General features: G+C 52.8%; 1 protein-coding gene across 5 annotated transcripts; it reads right to left on the bottom strand.

The window, feature by feature from the left end:
* Positions 1-3,220: 3,220 nt before the first annotated feature.
* Positions 3,221-25,504, bottom strand: BMF (Bcl2 modifying factor). 5 transcript variants are annotated; one of them, XM_059705035.1, is made up of 5 exons: positions 25,301-25,492; positions 24,860-24,991; positions 22,463-22,756; positions 20,870-21,033; positions 3,228-8,976 (listed from the first exon to the last, which is right to left on the bottom strand). In XM_059705035.1, the coding sequence occupies exons 3-5, from the start codon at positions 22,749-22,751 to the stop codon at positions 8,875-8,877; spliced, it is 555 nt and encodes a 184-aa protein (XP_059561018.1). In that variant the 5' UTR covers positions 22,752-22,756; positions 24,860-24,991; positions 25,301-25,492; the 3' UTR covers positions 3,228-8,874. The 5 variants fall into 5 exon arrangements, with proteins under 5 accessions (XP_059560990.1, XP_059561018.1, XP_059561000.1 ...); XM_059704995.1 differs by having other exon boundaries at positions 3,229-8,976; positions 24,865-24,991; XM_059705007.1 differs by lacking the exon at positions 22,463-22,756 and having other exon boundaries at positions 3,221-8,976; positions 24,865-24,991; positions 25,301-25,504.
* Positions 25,505-25,749: the final 245 nt, after the last annotated feature.

Raw genomic sequence — 25,749 nt, 5'->3', positions numbered from 1 at the left:
TATGTCACATAATTAAAAAACAGTAACCAGTACCCAGTTCACTTGAGTGTACGTGCGTGTGTGTGTGTGTGTGTGTGCGTGTGTGTGTGTGTGCGCGCGCGCGCGCGCGCGCACAGTACCTATAAAACTGCTGCCCAGCGCTCAAGGGCACTTGGCAAATGTAATGATGTGTTAGAAATGAGGTTGCCACCAGGCACTGAACCCTCTCCACTTCAAAGATGAATTCACCCGGCAGAACCCTGGACTCACTCAGGTGAAAAACAAGAACCTTTTATCAGGGTTGCCCAGAGCGCCCTGATTTTTACCCTTGACAGCTCCTGGGTCTCTCAGGGCCACAGGCCACATTCTCCTCCACCTTCAGTGACTGATTGCACCCCACCTGCTCATTCAGCACGAATCCCGAGACACCTTCAGCAAGAGCCCCTTTCCTCCCTGAGTTTATGGAATGGCGTGTGGCTTATTGCCCACTTTCAGCTGGATAAGATAGCAGGGCTGCAAGGCAACTGTGACCACAAATACCCTGTCTGCATGTGGATGTGGGGGTCTCCAAAAGAACCAGACCACTGTCACAGCTCCAGTCTCCGAGTGTGCTGAAGAAGTGTGCATCTCTGAAATCCAGAAGGCAGAATAATAAAAGAAGTGCATCCAGACATTGCACTGTCCTCCTTTATGGTGTATACAGAGGTCGAAATGTCTAGGAGGCAGAGGTAACTTCTTGTGGTATAAGCAAAGTCAGGCACAGAAAGAGGAAAGAATGGGCTTTGGCTTCTAAGTTTTGTGTGCACAATTTGTTTTATTTTAGAGAAAGAAGGAGGGAGGAAAGAAAGGACAGAGAGAGAAACATTGATTTGTTGTTCCACTCATTTACGCATTCACTAGAGGCCCGGTGCACTAAAATTCGTGTACTCAGGGAGGTCCCTCAGCTCAGCCTGCACCCTCTCGCAGTCCAGGAGCCCTCAGGGGATGTCTGACTGATGCAGTCTGGCCTCCCTATGTGGGAGGCGACCAGGCTGGCTGATCAGGGGACCGCACCGGCCAGCGAGCGGCCGGCCCTGCCCACCCCCAGCCCCCCAGTCTCCCCTCCGCCACCGCTGCTCCCCCCCCCCCCAATCACTGTCCCCTCCCTCTGCCCGCTAGCACACACCTTGGCTGGCCTGGCACCGCCTGCTCACCAGCCCTGCCCCCCGCTGACTGGTCATTCTGCTGTTTGGTCGATTTGCATATTATGCTTTTATTACATAGGATTGGTTGGTTCTTGTATGTGCCCTGACCGGGGATCCAACCTACAACCTTGGCGTATCGGGACGACATTCTAATCAACTAAGCTACCCGGCCAGGGTGGGTCTCTAAGTTTGTGTACTACTTGTTCTTCACAGATACGCAGTCTGGCCCGATCCCATTGTATCGGTGAGGACACCAAGGACCAGAGCAGTGAAGCCACTTCTTTGCCCAGAGTCCTTCAGCCCGTTAGTGACAGAGTCAGCCTACAAACCCGGTCTCCTCAATCCTAGTCAGGTGGGGGTTCCACTGCTTCATCCCAACTGGATTTCTTTTAGGACATAATTTTGAGGGCGGGCATCCTGTGGCCTGCTTCTTTATTTTATAAGAGTTTTTATTGATTTGTAGAGAGGGAGAAACATCGATGTGAGAGCAAGACATTTATTGGCTGTCTCTTGCAATAGAGCACCTGGGCATGTGCTCCGACTGGGAATCAAACCGGCAACCTTTCGGTGTACAGGACGATGCTCTAACCGAGCCGCACCGGCCAGGGCTGGCTTGTGCCTTTAAAATCTCTGCATGGTGCAGGGTGGTGTCTTGCTCATGGTAAGGGGCTCAGCCAGTGCTGTTGACTCACTCAGTGGACCTCACGGGCAGGGCATGGCATAATGCAAATGCTAGAGCCAGATTCACCTGCAAGGTAGCATGGAGCCAGGGGACCTCTGAATGGCAGCAAAAGTACCAGCCAGAGAGGACATCACTTCCTCTCACCTCCCTTCAGGGCAATTCCAATTCCATTCTGAGCCTTCCCTTTTTAGGAGGACAAACACTTCTGGGAAGCAGGGGATTAAGGGAGGATGACGGGGGTTAGTGGTCCAATGGAGTCTCGTTTTCCACAAGAACTGGTTCTAAGACCTCTTGTCAGGCAAAAATCACATGATGTGAAAATTGCCCTTAAAAACCCTGTCAGACACCCAGGAAGTACAACAAGCAAACGTATCACTTCTCAGGAAACCCCAGCCAGCTCGCTTTTCCTTCAGCTTGGAAGAGGGCTCTGTGGCCTCCGTGGAGCAGCAGAGGAAGCCACTGGCAGCCACTGGACCAGAAACAATTATCTTTGAGGGTGACACGCTGCTGGTGTGATATGAGGCCAGGAAAGGGCTGTCATGCGTGTTCCCATGGCACACTCTCTACAGGCACCACATGCTCACGGAGTGGAGGGCAGGAGACCCATCTGCTACACTATGTCACCGTATACATTTCTCTCTCTCTCCCCTGTACACACACCCAAACTGAGCGTGTACCTTTGACTTCGTGTCCATTAAATGGGCGCTCCAGGAAATCTCCATCTTAACACCACTCTCTCAGCATGCTGCCACCTGGGGCTGACACTTCTGAGTTCCTGACCCACAGAAACTGTGAGATAATAAATGTTTGTGGTTGGAAGCTGCTAGGCTTGGGAACATTCCATTATACAGAATACAAATGCAGAATTCTGATACAGGGGACAGCTGGAGAGGTGGGCTAAGGAATGTGAGCTTGATTCAGGAGGGCGAGTTTTCCAGGGGAGAGCAATGGGATCTGGCCTGTCCTTTAGAAATGCCTCTGGCGCAGAGAGGTCACTGTGGAAGGAGGAAGGCTGGCAGAGACCAGTCAGCAGGCTCATCAATTGTTTAGGGGGGAAAAAAATCATATTAGAACAACACAGCAGAGATAGAAGACATGTGCAAGAGACAGTTCCTAGCAAGAATGGTCAGACCTTGCCCTAGCTGGTTTGGTTCAGTAGATAAGAGTGTCGGACTGCAGACTGAAGGGTCCCGGGTTTGATTCCGGTCAAGGGCACATGCCCAGGTTGCGGGCTCAATCCCCAGTTGGGGTGTGCAGGAGGCAGCCAATCAATGATTCTCACTCATCGTTGATGTTTCTATCTCTTCCTCTCCTTTCCTCTCTGAAATCAATACTGGTCAGAACTTATTGACCGGCTGCCTACAAATAACAATAACAAAAGTAATATTATCAGCTAACATTTATTTATTTATTTAAGAGGAGGCAGAGTGGGAGTGGAGGCAGGGGCCTTTTATTTATTATTGATTTTTAGATAGAATTAGGGAGAGTGCGAAAGAGAAACATTAATTTGTTGTCCCACTTAAGCATTTTATTCATGCATTTATTGCTTGGTTCTTACAAGTGCCCTGAGGCTCCAACCTGCAACCTCAGCATATTGGGACAATGCTCTAACCAACCAAGCTACCTGGTCAGGGCCCAGCTAACATTTATTGGCAACTTAATATGTACCAAGCATTATTCTAAGCACCTGACACATATTCACATATTTAATGCTCACAACAACCTTCAATAGATACTATTGTCATCTCATTTTACAGATAAGGAAACTGAGGCACAGCAAGGCTATGTGACCTGCCCCATGCCATTCAGCTGGTCAGCAGCAGAGCCTGGGTTCAAACCTGGGCAGCTGCGCCTTTAACTTCTCCCTGGACTTCCTGGGAAGGGTTCAGAGAGAAAGAGAAAGGGAGGGACGGGGGGACAGGGTGAGCTCTCAGGTTTCTAGCCTAGGCAATTGAATGCAGCCGGACCCAAAGTAGGAGCAGATGACTTGAAAGAAAGACAGTACATCACCAATCACCTACTAATTCCCTGTGTAGCTCATAGGAGCTGCTAATGGGCTCAACTACAACCCTGCACGTGAAATGTAGAATAACATCCGGACGTGGCACCAGGCCGCACTTCTACCGCACTCCAGTAAAAATAAACCTCTCCGTCCAAATATAGAGTGGTTAGAAGTGCCATGTTTTACAGGAGAAGAGGCAGTTATTTGGCATTAAAAATAGACAAGTTTTGGCTTCCCTGCAGATCTGGGCAAGAGCACTGCAATTTCCAAGTGGAAACCCAGATGGATGGGGTAGGCCCCCCTCAGACTGACTCAGCTATTTAAAAAGCCCAACCGACAATTGCATCCCCTTTCTGGGCCTCAGTTTACTCAACCATAAAAGGAAGAGGTTAGACAAGACGGTTCAGTGTCACTTCAAACTCCCACTGTCTCTGGGGGGAGGAACCGGAGTCCAAGGCTGGTCCTCAGAGAGCCGACAGCTTCCTAAATCATGGGGCCCGGCGCTGGCAAGGCGCGTTGGCCCTTTGGCTCCGGGCTTACTGCTGACAGGACCAGGGGTGGTTTTCCCCGAGGATTTTCAGAACTCTGTCAAGAGCTTTAAATTACCCTCTTGAATCAGACACATTGTTAATCCACAAAGAAATGCAAGCCAGGAAGTCCCCTACAAGGAGCCTACCTCCTGAGATGCTACCTGGATAAAAGAAAACTGAAGCCCAGCTTGACAGGGGTGGGGGAATGGAGGTGTGGGCAGGCCCTTTGCACACATTCCCTCTGACCCTGCAAGGCAGGCACAGCTGTATTTTACACAGGAAGAACCAACGGCTCAGAGACGTTACATAACTTGCCTCAGATCATTCAGCTGATGGAGGCTGGAACTGGATTCAAGTCTGGATCCAAAGCCCATGTCTTCCACCTCATGGGGCCTCTGCTGTGCTGCTTACAGTGTGGTCAGAAGGCTCTTCTCCAATCCCAGAGGGGACGGGAACTCCTGACAAGCCAGGAGCCTCAGGGGTAACTCAGGAGTGCAGCTGAGACACAAGTTAGGAATCTCAAATTCCCTAATGGGTCCCGTTGCACTTTTACCACACCTTGAAACAGACCAGTTTTGCTTTAAATGGTTTTATTTAAAACTGTACCAATTGATGGGAAGACAGACAGACAGACACACACACACACACACACACACACACACACACACACACACACACTGGAAGAACAGAAAGTCAAATACTCTGTACAGGTTAAAAAACAATGGGTCCCCATTCCCCTCCCTCTTTCCCTGTCTCTCTCCCAGAGGCAGAGTGCCTAGAACCCAGGGCAACTAATCTGGGATGAACAAAATGCTACATTCGCACTGGGTCTCCCCTGACAGCCCTGTGGACCCAGGGTGGCCGCCGGGCAATGCTCACCCAGCAGGGAGAGGCTCTGGCCAACTGTGCAGAGAGAAGAGCCGTGTGGACCTGGGACCTTCACAGGCTCTGAGCACCGTCAGCTTCAGCATGGAGGCTGGTGCATCTCTGGAAGGGCTGGGCTTTCTCTGCCATTCCCTCCAGGCTCTAAGTCCTCACTAGCCCTGGCATGCCTGCCCACTGCCCAGTGTCCCCAGGAGGCATCACAGGCTGATAGGTTAACCCCTTCCTAGGGCAAGTCTGGCCAGGGTGGCCTGCCACCAAGGGTCCCCACCTACACACAGAGGGGCCCTCAGCTTCCTCCAGCCTGGGCTGCAGCGCTGATTCCCCGCAGCCCTGAGGGCAGTGGCAATTTAAGCCTGCCTGCTTCTGCTGCTCTCTACTCTCCCTACTCCCTCTTCATCAAGTCCCCCCACAGGCAAGCTTTCATGGGCAGTGTACTCCTTGCTGCCTAGGACAGTCAAGTGGCTCCCCAGCCTCCTTCCCAGAAGACTTCGGGCAGATGGAGGACCTAGATGGGCCATCCCAATCAACCCCTCCCTGCCATGACCAGTCAGGAGCCACCCTTGGACAGGGCCTGGCCACAGGAGTCAGTGAGACAAGTCAGGTGGGCCGCTCTGAGCACTTTGAATGTGCCTGCCACACAAGCTCTGAACACAGACCTACTCCCCTAGGGGGTTGGGGAGGTCACTGGGAGGTGATCTGTTCTGCCTCGGATTGAGCAGGGGAAGGCCACGGACAGCTCTTCAGCAGCCCAGACTTTGCAACCGGCTGGAGAAGTCAGATGTCTGGCCTGGGGGGATTGCCTCCCCACTTCTGTCCATAGGCGTCCAGAAACCCCTCCTCCGGGGTTCTGAGTTGGAAGGGCTATTTAGACCCTGAATAAGCAGGCTTCCCCTCCTCCAGGGCATTTCTACAAGGGGAGGGAGGTTTCCAGTCCCTCTCCCACCCCCATCCATCAGCAAACCACAAAAGCTCCACTAGTCTTCAGCTGGTTACAGGTCAGGACCCAGGTCAGACTCTCCCTCCCTCTCAATCGGATTCTCCACCCCCTCACAGGAGACAGCCAAGCCTCTGGGGCTGCGGGTGGGAAGAGGGGCCCAGGGGGAGGGACATGTCTCCTGAGGCTGGACTTGAGGAATGTTCAGACCAACTCACCAGGCAGAGGGAAGGGGCGGGACCTAGATCACTAGGCCAGTTGAAAACAGCCAGCCAGGGGGAACCTCTCTCCTAGGGCTATTCTGGGAGTTACCTCCTAGGTTTTCTGGGGGATGGGAAAGGAAGGAGGTTTTAAATGTTGCCCTGGCTTGCTTAACAGAGTGAGTTAGTCCTTGGCTTCACAGAAGATGGAGATAGTGCGGTTGGACCATCTTCCCCCAGGCCCCAGGCTCAATGTTCAGATGGGCTTGTCAAACTCTGGGCTCAGTTCTTAGCACAGGCCCTCCTGGGCCTGGCAGGGTCCCTGAAGTGGATGGCTTTGCCTCAGCACCAAAGTCTGGACCATTTATTTGCTCTCTCACTCAGCTCAGGTGGAAAGTCTGCCAAGAGAGGTTAAAAAATGGTTGGTAGAAATAATCGTGGTTTTCTTGTGTGTTCCACTCCAGCACATATACCAGCCGCTGCCTGTCGTAGCCTTGGTCCAGGGGAGGGGAGGACACCAGGCCCTCAGCACCTCATGAATGACATGACACGCAGGGGAGGCTGAACTTCACGACGGTCAGCGTGTTCCGGAGCCAGTCCTCATGCCTGTTCTCTGGGTTCCTTCTTGTGAGTGAGAACCCATCTCCTTAGCAGACAAACCATGGTACACACCCTGAGAATATAATTCTGGCCAAGAAAAGGTAACACCTCCAGAACATCTAAGTAGAACAAAACAAAGGCATTTGCACAGTTTGAGGTCCTTCTCCTCAGGGTCACTATGAGCCCATACGGCACCTTCATACAAAGGCCCCGGTTCTCCGGGGAAGACTGAGCCCTGCGCTGGGGCATACAACTCGGTGAGCAGAGCAGGAGCTCGACCTTAGTCGCTATTACCTTCCTCTGCAGCTGCCCTGGTGCAGGGAACAACCTTCCCAACGGTACGTACAGGGATCAAGGCTTCCTTCAACAGTACTGAGACCTCCTCTTGGCAGAACTGGAGGAGCCTTGGCTTGCTCAGCTGTGAGAGCCTCCTCGGGACTTCTCTGATTTCCTTGGGTAGCCCCGGGGTCTTCGCTGCCCAGGAAAGCAGCCTTTTCTTTGGGCCTTGCTTCTCTGTTTAGCACCAATGTTATCTTTTCCTACATATGCAAAAATTATCATTTCATTTCTAGGTATCTGTTAACAGGTTCTGTTAATCAAATTCTCTGTCTGGTCAGAGCTGGCAGACTGGCTGTTTTAAATTCTCGCCATTAGCGCCACAGCAGGGAGAGAAGGGAAGTTCGGAGGCAGCTGCGATCCCGCTGAGTGCCAGAGCATGCCCTGCTGGCCTAGCTGGGAGCTGAAGGAAGACAGGAGACGTGCACCCAGCTCTGACGGTTTTGCACTCTCATCATTGTCTGTTGCTCAAAAAGACACATGTCAGCTGACAAAGTCACTGTGCTGGCTTCTTCCTTCTACCTTTCATAGAAGGTGTGAATAAGGAATGGGAATAAGGAGGAGGAGGTATGTTGTTTCCAAGGAAACCAAGTGGTCTGGGTTCCTCTCGGGCTGACTCTTCCAGGAGGGACGGCCGCTTTCCCAGTCCCACTGCAGTGCTGCCCCTTCATGCCCTACAGTGCTGACCGGGGACCGGAATGCAGTCTGTTGCTGGTTCTTTGGAAAGAAGAGCCCACAAAGGCACAAGCTGCTGATGACAGCATGGTGATTGGCTATTTGGCTCATCCATGGCTGACAGGCAGCCAGTTCTAGGAAGCCAGAGGTGGCAGTGGTTCTGTACCTCAGGATCAATCCTGGGGCCTCCAAGTGGGACCAAGTCAGATTTGAGGCCGACACAGAAGTTTGGTTCATTTTGAGGCATGTTTGCGGGGTCCTTGGAGAAACCCAACCCTCCCTGAGGTCTGCTGGAGATGACAGGGGCTGGGCAAGAATCCCTGAGCCCTTGGAGCGGGCACCGGCTGGGCCGAAGGAGAACCCAGATAGAGGCTGAGTGGCCTAGCGAAGTGGCCATGCTCAGCTGGAAAGCCCCCGACCAAGGCCCTGGTGCGCTGAAGCAGTGTGACCGTCCGGATCTCGGCTCCGTCCATGGCGGAAGGCTGACAGGTTTGGTGGGAGCAGGAGTGTAATCCAGCTTCCTATGGTTTAACTGAGTTCCTGTGGCTAAACTACAGTCCTCTGGCCAGAGAACATCACTACCTGGCCATCTTCAACAACCGCGGGCTGAAGAACCTGCTTGTCAGAGCCCTTGGGAGGACCCACCATCAGAGACTCATCAGCCTCCACTTCAACAGTGTTTGACAAAGGCCCCCATTCCTGGTCAAGGTCCTGAACAGGGGAAAAGGTCCCACTTGGGCATGTCTTATGTACACATAGAGATAAAATTTTAAGGTAAGAACAACAAGAAACAACTTCACATGACACAGTGTCAGTCCTCGCGGAAGTCCTTCCTGTGGTGCCCCATTCGAAGAGGGCAGCCCAGCCTCACCTGGGACCCGCCCCGTTCCTGTTCTCATCTCCATTCAAGGCGAGGTTATGTAGGAAGAGGAGGAACTGCCACCACATGCGATTTCGGTTCTGCTGGTGCTGAAAGGGGGGCAAAAAATCAACGTGACTCCTCAACGCAGCCTTAGATGACTTCTTATCATTTCCAATAAAAGTTTAGATCAACATGTCTGGGGCGGCACTTTAATCCTATCAGTACAGCAAAGGCGGGGGGGGGGGGGGCGGGCAGGGGGAGGCAAGAGAAGCGGCGATGAGGGGGAGATAGCTGAGTCCTCCAAAAACAATTGCAGTTTTTAACATTAAAAAGAAAAGACCAGGCTCATTCTGCACTGTGCACAAGAGGATTAAACTTTTTCCCCTGCTTGCAGGATTTTCCAGAGTTTAGCCAAGTGCTGCTTTTAATCAGATTGGCTCCTGAGCCCCTCAAACCTCAGCTGCATGAACAACAAACTTTCTTCAGAAAGAAAGAGAAGTGCCCCCCTCCCTCCCCCCACTCCAAAGTAACACAGAGAACAAGGGGGAAAAGGGGGGAGCCTCCATCTGCAAGTGATTTGACACTGTGAAGGTCAAAGGGTTAATCTTCAATTTAAACCACACTGCTGAGGCAGCAAAAATCTGATTTCATCCAGTGCAAACACGCACACAGACAGACACACACACACACACACTTGAGCGCCTGCCCTCTCTCCCTTCCCAGCATCTCCAGCTCAGCACTGCCTGCCCTTTTTATAGCTGCTCTTGACAGTAAGCCATAAATAACCCCTCTTGGAGCGCTTTCCTACTGACTGGAGCCAATTAAACGTTAAGCAAGAACATACTTGAAAACAAAACAAAAACAAAGAATGCACACTACTCTCTGGAGGTCATCCCAGGTCCTACTGTCAGGCAGGGAAGCTGGGGGCAAAGGTCAGGGGTCAGTGGCTCACGGGATGGGGGCTGGTGCCCCACCCACACAGGTACATTTCCCTGGGGCCAGAGGAGGCCAGGAGGGGCCTGAGGGGTGCTGGAAGAGGCGGTCTTTGTTCTCTCTTTGTCTGCCAGGGCAGGACTGGGCTGGGGCCCTCTCCACAGGGTTCTCAGTGGACAGGGGAATAAAAACCTAGTGTGCAGAAAGAAGCCAGCACAGGCTGGACTTGTATTGCTGCAGGGGCCCAGGCAGCAAGGGCCAGGGGAGCTGGAGCCCTCTCTTGGGTTTTTTAAAAATATATTTTTATTTATTTCAGAGGGAAAGAGAGATAGAAACATCAATGAGAGAGAATCATTGATTGGCTGCCTCCTGAATGCCCCCCACTGGGGACTGAGCTAGCAACCCAGGCATATGCCCTTGACCGGAATCGAACCCTGGACCCTTCAGTCCACAAGCCGATGCTCTATCCACTGAGCCAGACCAGCTAGGGCTCTTAGGCTGTCTTTAACCACACAGCCCTGGCCGCCACCAGGAGACTGCTAGTCAGATAGGAAGAGGATAGGGTAAGTCAGTAGCAGAACTGGAAAGTGAGTCCAGGTCTCCGGCACTCCCAGAGCTTCGCAGGTACATCTGGCCTGGGACAAGCACGCAGGCTGCTGGGTTCCCTTTCACGCTGCCTTAGGCCTCTAACAGAAGGGAGGTGAGGTGTCAGCTCAGGCTGACCTCAGCGCCCTGCCAACCCAGGAGAACAGAATGCCCCATGCCTTTGGCAAGAGTATTCTTTCCCCTGCAGAAGGAGGCCTGGAAAACAAAGTGGAGGCATAACTACTACAGGGAGGGGCAGGAAAACCGGGCCGTGCCACTGAGGAGGCCTGGCAGCGGCTGGGGAGACTGATAGCTTCCTCGCGCTTTGTAAACAAAGATGAGTAAAAAGAGGAAACACACCCGGCTTAACAAAATCTGGTTATAGTAAAACAGCGTGAAAATGGACTCAGCTGCAAACCTGAAGACGCAGGCCTGCAGCAGCTGGGCAGAGCACCCCCCCACCCCCCAGCTGCTGCCCAGGACAGGTGCAAAGGTCATGTGCTGGAACAGGAGGAGATTCCAGGAAAAGCCCGGTCCCTGGAGGGGCCAGTCTGCTGGAATCCCCAGTCTCCTCAGGTGCCTGTTTGAAAAAGGCCAAGTAACAATAACAGCCGTGATAATAACAATAATAGTAACACTGAGTGGGCGAGGCTCTGTTTTGAGTGTTTTCCGTCTTCCTCTCAGAGTGTGGTCCATGGACCAGCGGCTTCAGCATCATCTGGGAGCTTATTAGAAACGTACATCTACTAAATCAGAGCATGAACCTATAACAAGATCCCCGGGTGACTCTGAGACAAATTACACATACATTAAACTCCTCTGGTCCTCTCAACAACCCAATAAGATAGGTGTGTATTATCATCCCCATTTCACAGATGAGATCATTGAAAGAGTTAGGTAACTTGGCCACGTAGCTGGTAAGTGTCAGGGATTGGACTGAGTCCAGACTATTTGACCCTAGAGCTGTGTCCTTACCCACTGTCACTATGTTCCGAGTACCACTGTATCTACCTTTCTTTATACCAAATCTAACCCTTTATTCTCCCTTCTCTGAGTCATCTCCAAACAGCAATTCAGCCAGGGATGGGAGATCACTATTCCATGATTTGGGACCTGGCCCAATACCATTTCTGTATGCCTCAGTTTCTCCCTCAATGCCTCTAATAGAGGCTACCTGCTGCCTTGTGTCTCTGGGAATAAGGCAAGGCAAGCAGCCTCACTCCCATCACCGGGGGTATTGGAGGACCCAGAAACAGCTGTGGGCCAGAGAGTGCTGTCAGATGGGAAGGCTGGGGTCTTCTGGGAAACACAGGCCGGCCCAGGACAGGTGGGCACGCAGGTCCGCCCTCAGGAAGGATCTAGGTTCTGTGCCTCGGCCTGTGACAGATCTCAGGGCTCATGAATTGGCAAGGAAGGCTTTGGTCCAGGAATCAGAGGACCTGGCTGTAGCTGGGGTCTCCCACCAGCCTGTCTGTGAGTCCTCACTCTCCTTATAAGTGAAATGCAGGCTCCCAAACCTGACTGCATCACAGAATCCACTGAGGTGCTGCTGTAAATACAGAATCCCCGGGCCTCACCCAGACCGACTGGGTCAGAATCTCCAGGGAAGGGGCCCAGGAATTTGTATACTAAACAAGCTCCCTGAGTGATAGTTTAAAAATCAGAAGTTACATTTATTGTATATTTTAGTCATAAACGTAATTGCATGTTAACTGTAGAAAATTGGAAAACACAAGAAAAAAAAAAAAAAAACCAGGAGAAAATAAAATCACCCATGATTCTATAGCCTAACACTTCGTGACCTGATGTTTTCTTCATGCTCCTTCATCCTCTTCCCACCAGAGTAATGCCTTGGCCAACTCGGGCTAAATCCTGCCCAGGTGGTTCTACAGCAGCCAGGCCACAGACAGGCATTTGGAAACCACTGAGGTGCTTTCCAGCCCTCAGGTTTGGTGATTCGGAGCTTGTCATCCACAATTATCTTCAAGATTACAACTCAGAGCTCCAACAACTGAATCCAGTTAGCCTGGTGGAGGGTCTGGGTGGGCCTGGAGAACAGGCTGCCCCGTACGGAGTTAAGTCAGTGGCGGCAGCAGCCGCGAGGCCAGCCAGGGCAGCCTGGGAACCTGCTTACGCCCCGGCAGCCCTTTCTCTGGGCATAAGCAGATGCCACACATACGCCACTTAGCTTTCTCCTGCCACAGTTGCAGCCTCACAAGGCCCTTTTCTGAAAGGAAACCAAGCTGCCTCACACCAAGAGAATCAAAGAATGCTCTGATTTTGAGGAGCAACAATAAATATTTTTTTAAAAATTAAACAAAAGGGCCTGACGAGAAAGGAAAGAAAAAGGACTTGAAGGGAGGCCAGTGAGAGAAACAGTGAGGAGGAAGGAAATGAACATTTTGCCCAACAGGATGAAGTACACAAAGACACCAGAACGCCAGAGAACCTGGATCCCTCCAGGAGAGGGTGTGGAGGAGAAGGGGAGAAGGAAGAGGGAACCAGGAAAGAGTGTGCTTGGCCTCGGGCTCTCGGGTTCTTGGCACAGCAGCAGGCACATAAACTCAGATTAATGAGTGCAAACCCCAGAGCAAGGCCCAGCTCTCCCAGACTCGGCCTGAGCACCTCTCAAATATTGGAACTTGCCCTAGTCCATTTGGCTCAGAGGATAGAGCATCGGCCCATGGACTGAAGGGTCCCGGGTTCGATTCCAGTGAAGGGCATGGTACCTCGGTTGCAGGCTTAATCCCTGTGCAGGAGGCAACCAATCAATGTGTCTCTCTCACATCGATGTTTCTCTCTCTGTCTCTCCCCCTCCACTCTCTCCAAAAATCAATGGAAAAATATCCTCAGGTGAGGATTAACAACAACAACAACAAAAGTATGGGAACTTGCAAAGAATGGAGTTCCCAGAATGCATAGGCAGGTGCCCTCAGGGCTAAGGGGTTGGGCTACAAGGCATGGGAAGCTGGTGGCAATTTAAGCTTACACTGGAAGTATTCAAATTCAGTCTAGAGGGTGGGACCAAGGCATGGAGGGAAAGAACAGAGGTGAGTGCCCAAGGGAAGGGGTTCAAACATGGTGGGTAATAATACTGTCTTCAGGTGAGAGAGTACAACCAGGCATTAGAGGCCTAAGGTTTTTGTCTTTAACTCAGTCCCACTTTCTTGCTATGGTCCGGGGATGAAGGCAGTTTTTTGACAAGTGTGCCAGTCAGTGGGGACTTGTGTGCCAGGCCCTGTGGCTAAATGGGCATTTATCCTGTATAACGGGGAACATGCAGGGACCCACAGTAGGTACTCAACAAGTATACACTGGACTGACTACAGAAAAGTCAGCCTTGCAAGATAACCCACTTGTCTGAGGCCGGGAACAACTGATGTCTGGCCAGGTCTAAAGATGTACTAGATGTGATAGTATCAGCCTCTTGCCTGGGGAGAGGCCCAGCCAGTAAAAGGCTTTTTTTTTTCTTTCTTTTTTTTTTTAAGAGCTAGCTGTGGTGTCTGACATGGTTGGATTACACAAATCAAACTCTGTTTCATCCCACATGGCCTCTGCCCTAAGCACAAAGAGTGTTCCCTGCCCTCCCCAGATAAAAATCTCCCTCTGCCTCTCCCCTTCGGATCCAATTCACACCCGTGGGAGGGGGCAGGGGGCTGTCACCAGTGTTCCAGATGCTCCAGCAAGAGCTAACTCACCTCCACAGGACTAGACAGGACTAGAGGAAAGAGCAAGGCTACGCGGTGGCCCTGCTTTAAAAGAACACTGCACATCTACCAACCAGAGAGCAATTATTACATCTCATACTTAGAACAGAGTACTTGATCTTCCCGTTTGCTCCTCACAAAGATCTGGGATGTGGGAAGGGCAGATGTTATCACAGACAGGGAAGCAAAGGCTTAGAAAAGTTACCCCAAGCAAATTAGTTGAGACAGTGCGTTGTCCAAACCCCTGACTTCTGACTCCAGAGTTAGGTCCTTGCACTAAAATATTTCAGTGTGTTTATTCACATGATGGAAATAGTATTAACCTTCAAAGCAAATCACAACTGGACTGCTCCCCTAGTATGTTTAAAGACATTGTTTCCAGATCATTAACTATTTAGTAAGGATGCTGTGGACCAGAAAAAATAAACCTTTCAGAGGCAGAGCTAACTGAAGATCAAACAGAAATAAAGGTAAAACTGGTCTGAAATTTTAACTTCAGGTCATGTTCTGAAACCATGCTCCGTTTCTTTGAAATGCAGAACTCTACATACTCTACTTTCTGGGGAGACACTCTCTATAAAGTGACATTCGCCTACCCTTTCCCTTTCTCCATCTAAACCTACCCCGGCCAGGCCGTAGGAAAGAGGCTTGCCGCTGAGAAGCAGGAATGGAGATGAGGGAGACTTCAGGAAAATTCCACTTGCAAGAAGTAGGGAAGATACTTTTATTCAACCCAGCAAGCTTTTATCAAGCACCCAACTCAGCTAAGGTTTACGAAGGATACAAAGATGAGCAATGCAAATCCTATCAATTATTTTACAACCTGAAGTGGAGAAAAGCAAGAACCCAGACTACGGTGAGAGGAGGCAGAGCAGGGTCGAGGCAGAGAGCGGCACACCATCGCGCTCTCGCTTTCTAGCGTGTGCTGCCGCGGAGCAGGGGTGGGCTCGGGAAAACCCAAGGCTTCCAGCCCAGACACTTACAGTGGAACCTGGGCACATTGCCTCGTGTCTCTGGGTCTCACTTTCCTACAGGACGGGCAGAATGGGGTCTAGATGTATAAGGTGGCTGTGGTGACCGAGAGAAAAGGCTACGTAAAGCAGCGGGCCTGGTGGCTGCGCCGAGCAAGCTCACCTCTCCTGGGGGGCACAGGGGGAACCCGGGCCACTTCACTTTGCTGGGCTCTTCCCTCAACACGCTCTGCTCAGCGTGCCCGTCTGGGAGCATTATCTTCCGAACAGACTGATCAAGTCCTGGGGAAAGCCGTGACTTCTCACTCTGAGACAGGCCGTGGCGGCCAGGGACAGCTGGGCGCAGAATTCCAGGCTGCCATGCGGAGCCAGGGATTCTGAACCCCCAGTGGGCCCACTGTCCCAAAATGCTTCTCACCCAGATACTCAAGGAAAGAGCCGTGGAACGGCAAAATGGGAAAGGTAACAATCTCCTGCCGCCATGGCCGGAGTTGCTCAGTTGTTGGGCATCGTCCCGTGCACAGAAAGGTTCAGTTTGATTCCCAGTCAGAGCACTTGCCTGGGTTGCAGGCTTGATCCCTGGTAGGGGGTGTGATGGAGGTAGCGAATTCGTTTCGCTCTCGCATGCTTTCTCTCTCTCTCTTTTTCCCTCTCCCTTCCTCTCTCTCTGAAAATCAATTTTAAAATATTTTTTAAAAAATAGTTCTCCCTGCCAAGAGCTTCCTCAGCTCAACCAGCAGTGCTAACAGGACGCTGAAGCCACAGGCCACCACCATGGCAAAAGGCCAGCCTGGAGCCAGCAGGTTCTCAGGCAAAGACAGGAGGGCTCCCTCTTATGCAACTGGAGGACACCACCTTCAGCCACTGGGGGCTAGGGGTGAGGGGCGGGCTGGGTGCCGCCCAGGTCCCCAGGGCGAACTGCTGAGGCCCCTACCTCGCTCCCCTCCGGGAGGGCTTGTGCTTCAGTTTCCCTCAGTCTGAGAACAGCTCCATCAACTATCAGGCAACCTCTCCAGAGCTCAAAAGGAACGGTGGTGTGTGTGCTCTGGTCACAGGCAAGGGAGAGAGGAGATCGGGGAGGGGGCAGGCTTGTTGTGGGTCTACAAGGCTGTGGAGAAGGAACCCCAAGGTTCTGACTTGGGGCCTTTGTAACTGGTTGTTCTTGTCCGGGCCCTCCTCCCCACCATATCAGTGACTGTTCTCCTTCTGGTCATGGAACATGCCCTCTTGGTAGCCAGATGTGGATCAAAAGGCAAACTAGACATTTTTCTTTTTCTTTTTTAGTGCCTCCCGCTACCCCTTCCCTCATCACCCCCCTCCTCCAAGAAAAACATACACACAACAAAAGCCAACTCCCATCTCCATGGCGAGTCTTGGTGGGGAGGGGATGAACCGTCCGTAACTACAAGGCCCTTCTCCTAGAAAAGAGAGTAGTCAGGTGCAGAGTTGTGTGGGGAACTCGGCCTCTAGTCAGCCACGCTGATGACTCATAAGCTAAATATAGCGAGCGATATAAACAGAGCCAGCCACAGAGCAAACACAGGGCCCCCAAGCCCTTGCTCTGGCTCTCACGCACAGCAGCTTTCCACAGCCCCTCCCTCAGCCTCACTCTTCCCAGGCACTGTCCTGGGTGGACCTCCCACTCCTGGGGCAGAGGCTGGCTCTGTTGGGGCCCTTCTCACTTTAGGGCAAATCTCTGGGTTTCCTGCCCAGGGCTGTCCCATCTAAAGTCTGAACAACCTCACTAGCCACAGTCAGTTCCAGAAAACCACTCGCTAACAAGGAGAGCATCCCAAAGGGTCAGGAAGCAGTCAGGGGCTCCCTGAACGAAGGATCCAGGCTGCTGGCAGAGAAGCTGCTAGTTAATACACTGTGCAAACACCATCCTGGGCACAACTGCCCAAAGGGCTCCCCAAGAACTATAAGGGCAGGTCCAAGTGAAATCCTAAAATCATCTTTTAACACATTTCCAAAAGTGTTAAACTGTCCATTCCTTACTAGTGATATATCTTACAACCAGGACCTGCCTCTTAAGTCCAGGGTCCTTTCTGTGATATTGCACTTAAAGATGATTTCAACTGAGTGGCTGAATTGTTTCTCAGATTTCATTTTTCAGAAAGTCTAATTACTAGTCAGGGAATTTCCAAATCTGACTGTTCTGAATGGAGCTACTCCTTGTCCAAGTGAAAAAGTCATTTCCAACACGAAAAATTCCAACCCTCCTTTAGCTTTACTCAACAGTCTACAGTAGCTACTTTTTTGGAGGATTCTTGGCTTCTTAACTTTGCCCCAAAATACCACCACAAATTTAAAGATGGCGCCAGTGGGACAGGAGACTTTCTCAAGGGGAGGGGACACTAGCTACTGCTGTCCATTCGTAGGCCCACGCAGGAGGACACCGTGACAGAGCGGCCATGAGCTCAGTGAGGAAGCAAGCCCGCACCTCCTCTTCCCTGCAGGAGCTGTACGGACATGGAAGTAGTGGGGCACGCTCACAGAGCCTGAGTCAGGGTAGGCCACCGTCAACAGTCTGCAGCCCGTCAGATCACAGAAGAGCAAAGAGGAAGGTAGAGTGTGTGACCAGGTTTGGAAAGGCTTTTACCTCCATTCACTCTGCCTCCAAATCTCTTGTAGCTTTGAAGACCCTCGCTGACACTGATCTGCCTCCAATTCCTTGCTGGTTGGTCCGGAGGAGCCAGCGGAGCTGATCACTTGAGTGACCAGGCTAGACCTGCATGCTCTTTGGGAAATATGGCCAGCATACACTGACCCGGGAGAATCTGCAACCTCTTCAATCCGGGGTCACGTTGATGCACTCAATTTGCCATATTGCCAGAGTGCTATAATGCACTCCCCATCATCATACCCCCGCCCTTGGCTCCACATCTCCTAGAGAGAAGATCTCCCCTGATACAGAGAAAGAATAACTGAGGTTCAAACCAGGGACAAAAATCAGAGCTCACACTGCCTTCAGGACTCAGGGATTAATGGCCACTGTCTGGCTCTGTGATACCATCCCAGATCCAAGGAGAAAGAAGATGGCCAGGCCCCTTCAACTTCTTCTTACCTCTTGGGCTGTCTTTCATGGCTCTCTAAACTCAGCCTACAATGACGGGGAATGACCATCACTCTCAGAGGAGAATGCTCAAGGCCAAAGCTCAAAGCTGAACAGTTGGGACACTGATTTCTCTGCACAAGACAGGCAGAGCGGAGCTCAGGGAGCAGTGTGATGGGTGGGGTGGGAAATGTTGAGGGCTGCTCAGGGTTACAGAGAGACAGAAGTAAACAAGCATTAGAGAATACCTACTGATGTGCCTGGAGTTTTCACAGGTGTTAACTCGCTTAACCTTTCAAGTAAAATTCCGTGGTATTAGCTCAAATTTTCAGGAGAAAAAAGAGGCTTGGCAAGGTCAAGTGACTTCCCAATGGCTAGTAGGTGGCAAAACTGGTATCTTTATCCTCAAAGCCTAAAGACTTAATCCTAAACCTTCCAGGGCCTCAGTCTCCCTGCCTGTAAAGATGAGGGAAGGCAATAGAGAAAGAAAATAAAGGATAAGAATGTAGGAGTGTCAACAGTACTTTTTAGATATGAAATATTAGACTGTGGTTATGTAATAATGAAGTTCAGAAGATGACTAACTCCTTAAAACTAGCTGCTAAAAGATCCTATGTGTGCAATTATCCTAGCCCCCCCACCCCCCCTACCCCCCCACCCCCACCCCCGTGAGCAGGGTTAGTGGGGAGGAGGGGGTGAAAAGCAAGAGGACTCTGCAGAGTTTCTTTGTAATGGAAAATTTGGGAAAACCAGAGATAGCTGGCAGGTGGATGAGGGGCACAGAGCTCAGGAGCCAGTATAGGGTGAGGTGCTGAGCAGGGAACACTTTTTTACAGTTAGATCTCCTGCTCTATCCTTCCTCCTACCTGGCTGGGGTGGCTCTGCTGAGAGGACGGCATCCTGTCTAGATCTGAACCATGCCCTCAAAGACGCAGCCTGGGGCTGGGGGGAAAGATGCCAAGCAGCAAAGAGCAGGGTCAGACCTTGAGATAAGGGCCGCCTCCTCCTGTTCAGGACTGAGGCAGGAAGAAAGGGCGCTATGCTGTGGTCTAGCCCTATCCTCCCAGTCTGCTCCCAAGCCTACAGGAGCTCCCCAGATGAGGGCATTTTCTGGAAAACACCTGTTGAAAGAATCCAGGTCTGTTGAAAATGAAAAAAGCTGCCTTCCAAACAATACTTGAGATGAGTCTAGGAGACCCAGAGCCACTGTGTCATCCATCAGCTCCAGCACCAGGACTGCAAGCTGTGAGCTGGACTCAGCCACAGGCCGTACAACCAGGCTGGAGTGAATGGGCAGGAAGGAGGCCAAGAGAAAGAAATCAAGAATCAGAGTGAGTCCACACATGGACTGAAGGGGAAACGCCAAGCCAAGTTTCCACAGAAAAATCAAAGGACAGACTAGAAACGAGTTTGGGGCCAGAAGAGGAGGCCAAGCTGCCTTATTATCTAAGCACAGGGCCACCCGACCTTCCTGATCCCTGAGGGACTAGGAGAGCCCACCAGGACCAATTCTAGACCCACATTTCCCTCAGAACCCTTTGGCAGAAGGCACTGACCATATTTAACTCTTGATGGCCTGTTCTCAGGAGACCCAAAGGCAATTTCTCCTCTCCCTGGTGCTAGCCATGGTTTGGTCCTTGAGTCAAACTATCAATAGCTCTCCTCAGGCCACCTGAAGCGACCCATCTAACCTCAGGGCCTTGCCCAATCAAGATGTTATTTATTTTCCTGATTTCCAGACAGACAGACAGACACACACACACACACACACACACACACACACACACACACACACTTATCCACGGGCCAGGGACACTAACCCAGAAGGAGGGACCGTGCTCACTTCCAGGTGGCGTGCCTCCGCTTCAGCGACGGGTACACTAGCACAGACCAGCCCCAGCCCTCTCCCTGCCTGGCAGCCCTCCAGAAAGTCAGCCCAGAGAGGAAGGGTTAAGTGCCTGGGGGCCGCCCAGACAGGGCTGCAGAGCAGGGCAGCCTACTTCCCGTGGCACAAGGGCTCCTTCAGCACGAGCCTGCCAGCCGCCGCCTTTGTTGATGGACTCTGCCACATGCTCCACTGACACGGGATGCCCCGCCCTGGCGGTGCTGGTGCCAGGCTGCCGGCCAAGCACCCGGCCGAGCGCCCGGCCGCCGGTCTGGAGAGACTCCCCGAGGTACACTCTCCAGAGTCCCAGGCCCCAGTTCCCAGACAGAGACAATGAGGAGCAGCCTCCCCAGCTGGAAAGTGTCAGGTTACAACCGGTTCCACCACTTTCCCCCACTCAGCCCATCCCTCAGCCTTGCTTATTAGGTTCCCACTGCACCTCAGCCAGACACCCCCAACTGTCCAGTTTCACCGCAGCACCCTGGAAATCTTCCCCTTAGGTCCATAAGGGACAATCTCTCAACCCAGGCCTCAAGAAGGCACAGTTTGTCAAGCAAGGCTGCAAAAAGTCATCCCATTTTCCAGGAAGGAGGGATAGTGGCATCTCCCAACAAACCATCTTATGGAGCCTGAGCTGAAAGTGGGCAGATAACCAACTTGGAGCGCAGAGATGAGGGCAGGCATGCTCATCCAGTAGGGCCCATCCAGTCCTCAGGAATCACAGGAGTCAAGGCCAAAACTCTGGGACCATATTCTTGAGATCTAGCCAGACAGGGTTGCAGAGGCAGGCCCCAGCCACCCCCCTACCCACCCACCCAGCAGACTCAAACCTCACCCCTCTCCACCCCAAGGACCCGTGCCTACTTGCTGCATTTGAAGCCGATGAAATTGGTCGGCAATACTCTGAAGCTTTCTGGCGATCTGGATCTCTGCTCGATGATGTTGCCACTGTCCCTCAGGGGGCTGCTCACCAAGGGGCAAGCCTGCAGGGAAACTGGCAGGGAGAGGGAGCCGGTAGCCAGCATTGCCTGCAAGGACAGAGGGCCCACATCTCAGTATTCACCACAACCGCCCCTTCCTTCCCATGCCGAACACTCCTGGCAGAGGCCTGGGGTTGAGGCCTTATCAGGGCAGTCTGCCAAATTTGGACAACCTGACTCACTAGCAAGTATATAAACGCTGGTGCTGGGAGAACAGAAGGGAATGGTCCCAGCCCTCCCTTCGGGTTTACATTCGCCGGCAGTGCCATGGCAAAAGTAATATGTATGGGTGAACTTGCCAACTTTCTGTCCTTATTTACCAAGCTATGCTTGACCATAATTTATTATTCATGTAGTAGCAGGTTGAAGCTCTTCTCTGGAAAGGCACTGGAGGCAGCTCTCCAGAGTTCCTGGGTTGAGCAAAGCAAGGGACAGAGAAAGAGAAAACCAAAATGTGTCTTCACTTATTAGTGCAGCGCAGGAAGGTTGGTCTCAGGTCCTAACGCTCTGGGCAGTGGTATAAAAACTAGGGAGAGAACACTCAGACCCACAGAATAGCTACGGTCCTCTCTGGAAGCAAGACCTCAAGATCAGTGCTCCATACTTACCAAGTGCTGGCAATTGAGCTGCCACTAGGGGCACCCGCCTGCCTCCTCCCTCCTTTCCCTCTTCCCGCCAGAACTGCGGTGCAAGAATTCCCTATGGGTGGGCTCCCTCTGGGAATAACGGCAGCATCTCCCCAGTCTGTCCATCAGACTCAGCAAGATAGCCTCTGAACCTTTCCCCTCTCCCCATGCGCTATTGTGCTAAAAGTAGAAAACAGACCGTGTGTCTAACCCTGCCTTTTTGCCAGAGGAGGGCATACAGCTCATAAAACAAACCATTTAAGTCCCCAAATGAAGGGGTCTTGTCCTATTGAACCTTGGAAAAAGCCCCTCTGCTGGCATGGAGCCTAGGCAGTCTCAACCTCTTTTTCCAGTTCCCCTTCCAAGCACAGAAAGTCCCAAGTGACAAGTGGGGGCCACCTTCTGCCTTCAGGAACCTTCTGTCCCAGAACCAGCTGGGTTTTTCCCTTCCGTGTCAACAGCGAGTCACAGATCCGCGAACCTTCTCCAGAGCAATGTCAGCCACTTTACGGAAGGACACATAAGGCTGCACCACTCTACTGGCCACAGGATGTAACAGCTGAGGCTCAGGTACCCTCTCCAACCCAAGGAGACACCGTGGACCCAAAGATCCCTCCAGAAAGGGACAAAAGAGCAGAAATGATGGCAGGGCGCTCTGTCCTTCCTGGCGCTCAAGGAGCACAGGTAAGGAGCAATGACAAGCAGAAAGGCAACAGGTGAGAGTTGAGGAAATCAATAGCCCCTGCTGTTCAGTTTGGGGAAGGAAATAGCAACAGGCAGGTTTGGGGAGGGAAAGTCCCCTCTTTTCCCCACGTCTCTATGGGAGGAGTCCTGAGGCTAAGAGCACTCACCATAAAAGAGTCGCTGGGGTTCCTCGGTCACCCCACAAGGCAGCATGACACCCTGGCTCGGGGAGGCTGGACTGAGGGTCTGGGTGGCCTTGTCTTCCTGGCTGATGGGGCGAAGCCCAGGGCCACAGCAGTGGGTGAGAGGGAAGAGCTGCAGGCGGCTGAGGGGGCAGTCCAGCTGGCTCTGGGCAAGCAGGTCAGCAGAGGGCAAGCTCCCAGGCTGGGTCCCCAGCTCATCCTCCGGCTGAAACACATCATCCTCCAGCTCCTCCACACACTGAGGTGGCTCCATCTCCCCTGTTGGATGTAATGAGGCATCCAGGATGCTATCCCTTCCAGGGAGTCCTAGAGGGGGTCCTCCCCTGCCCTTCCTTCTTCTCTCTTCTTATCCGTGGAAGTGGGGCCAGGTACTGATGACTGATAACCCTGGTGATATAGTGCTGCCAAGGGTGACACCTGTCCCCACATGCGGGCTGCCTCACTGTTCAGGGACTCTCCATACTTCTTCCTGAGCTCACCCACGGCCACCCTCCCCTCAGTCTCTTCTTCTGACCCAGCTGGTCACAGTCATGAAGTTTGCTCCCAACTCTGAGCAATAGCAGGGGTATGATCAGCTGCTATAAGCGCTCAGGGTACCTGGGGAAATGCCGACGAGACTAGCCTCTGTGAGAGAGCAGAGGGTGCTGTGTGGCTGACTGTACACATAGTGCTCCCAACACTCACTCTCTCTCACCCACTCTCTCACTCACTGCCCTGAGGAGTAACCAACCACCAAGTCTAAACTGAGCTCCAGGCTCAGCAGTAAAAACAAAAGCCAGCCAGCAATCCTAGGACAGCCAGGTTCCCTCCAAACCTGCTAGGCCCTGCCCATCTGCCCATCTACTCTAGTCTCCACCCCCAGCTTGCTCAACACAACAAACAGGCTCCCTGGTGTGGTAAGAGTGTGTCCTGGGAGAGAAAGGGAAGAAAGACCCGAGTTAGTCATTGCAGCTGCCCTCTCAGCACAGTAGAGCCGTCTGCCCACCACAGCTTGGCCTAGAGGGTGGGTCCAACATCCAGCAAAGTAACTGACCTCCTCCAGCTCAATCTACTCACTAGTCTCCCTGACTTCAAACCCTTTCCCACAGCCTACCACTCCTGCCAGTGCTGAACCTTAGATTGGTATGATCTGTCTCACAGGAGGAAGTGAAATTTTGCCCTTTCTCTGTGACCTCACTCACTGCCAAAATACTCAGGTTGTTGATACGAGTTTCTTGGTAATAAAGAAGTTCCTCTTGCTCCACCTGATGACTCTTGGAAGTCTGACTTTGGAGCCACCTAGCATCTTGAATTCCCAACCCAGCCCCCTACACACTAACTAGGAATCCCACTGGAGCAGCTAGAAGCAAAAACCACCTGAATAATTAAGGGTACAGAGAGACAGTGTTTGTCACTGCCAGATTCAATTAGCGATCCCCTGGGAATTCTGCTTCCCAGTCTTTTGCCTTTGAAGAACAAGCCAAATGGTCTGTGGGTTGGTGAAGTTCTTAAAGAAATCTCAGTTAAATTCAGAAGTCCTGGCTTTCCCAAATGCAAGCCGTCTGTCTCTCTGTCCCTCTATCCCACCTAGTCCTGAAGCTATGGTCCTATCTCCCGCCCTCTTCCCTGGAGAGTGAGGAGATGGCCACTTGGATGGCAAAAGAGGCACCTGGTATTCTTTGAATATTGTTTCCCAAGGGGGGTGGGTGGGAGAACTCCAGCTTATCAGCACCAGGAAACAAAGTTTCCTGCTGAAAAGACCAAAGGCTATCCTGCCAGTCAGCTGGCAGGGGCTCCCCTCCTGTCCCTCAACCTCCTCTCAGCAAACCGGCAATCCCAACCTAAGAAGGGGCCCTCCAAAGCCAGTCACAACCAGGACTCATTGTCTTGTTTCTTCCTTTGAAGCCCGTCACCTCCCCTCCCCCTCCCCCTCCCTCTCCCAGCAAAGCCCCAAAGTGCAACCCTTACTTGGACTGAACAGTGGGGGAGGTATAGCCAGAGGGTGTGGCTCTGCCAGCCAGGGTACCCTTCCTACTCTCAACAGGAACTGCAGGTGGGAGCCTCGAGAGGGGTGCTGGGCAAGGTCAAGTGTAAACTAGGATACAGTAAAGAGAACCTCTTCTCCCCCTCCCCAGACCTGAAGGGGTGATGTCCAAACTGGTAGGAGGAGCACTTCCTGAGAGCACTGCTAGGGAAGGCTTTATTCCTAGCAAGGGGAACTAAAGCCCGCCGTAGCCATCCCAGCCCCTATGGGCTCTAACAGGGATGCTGAGCTCAGACTCCTCCTCCCAGGAGAAGGCAGAAGGCACTCTGAACTCCGACAGGGGCTAAAATCCGCGCACGCGCGCACACACCACGCACTCACACTCACACAGCACACACCAGACCTGGGTGACTCCAGGAGAGAGTGTCGGCCTCCGAGTCGTGATGCCAGGGCTCCGCGCCAGGGTCCAGCGTGACGAGCGCTCGGGGGCTTGGCGCCCAGACGCAATTGGGAAGGAGGGGAAAGCCCAGCTGTTAAGGAGAGGGGCCTTCAGACTCCGCGGGGAGGCAGGACGCCCCACAACTTCCTGCCCTACCCCAAAGTAAGATCCGGAGCCCCGGCTGTTCTCTGGCGCCCAGGTCGGCTCGGCAGTGCACCGCAGGCTCCCTTGCCCACCTGGACCCAACTCCTGGGACTCTCAAATGCTACAACCCCACGTTGCCTCGTGGAGCAGCGCACCTAGATGTGGGTTCTGCACCCCGTTTCCACAGCCCAGCGCCCCAGTCCTTCATGATCACCCCAGATACCCGCAGTCCAACCCTTCCCGGGCCCCCACGCACAGCGCGACTCCTCTCCCCACTTCGCCGAGGAGGTGCGATCCAACTCCGCCCGGCTCCCGGCCGCCCGGGCGCCCTCCGGGCTGCTGCCGGGGGCGGGAGGCGCGCGCAGGGGCAGCAGCCGCAGCGGGCGGGTGGGCGCGGGAGGAGGCCACTCCGCACCTCGCGGTATTGTTTCCAAAATACGCCCGCTCTGGGCATCCCGCAAACAGCTGATTAGGCCCCGCCCCCCAGCGCGTCACGCCGACGGCTGGCCAATGGCGAGCGGAGCCCCCGGTCCCGGGCTGGGCGGCTGCCAGGGACGGTCAAGAAACGAACCTTCCGTTGGAAACATTGCAAGGGGCCGAGCAAAAGTTCTGACCCGCGCCAGAAACGCAATTGGCGCGTCGTCCGCCACGCAGATTCTGTTCCTCGCGCAAGCTCGGGCATCGCCGGGGACTCACCCTTCCTTC

The sequence above is a fragment of the Myotis daubentonii genome, chromosome 1 (genome assembly GCF_963259705.1).
Source record: "Myotis daubentonii chromosome 1, mMyoDau2.1, whole genome shotgun sequence".
Lineage (NCBI taxonomy): Eukaryota > Metazoa > Chordata > Mammalia > Chiroptera > Vespertilionidae > Myotis > Myotis daubentonii.
This window is presented reverse-complemented; position numbering and strand designations above follow the sequence as displayed.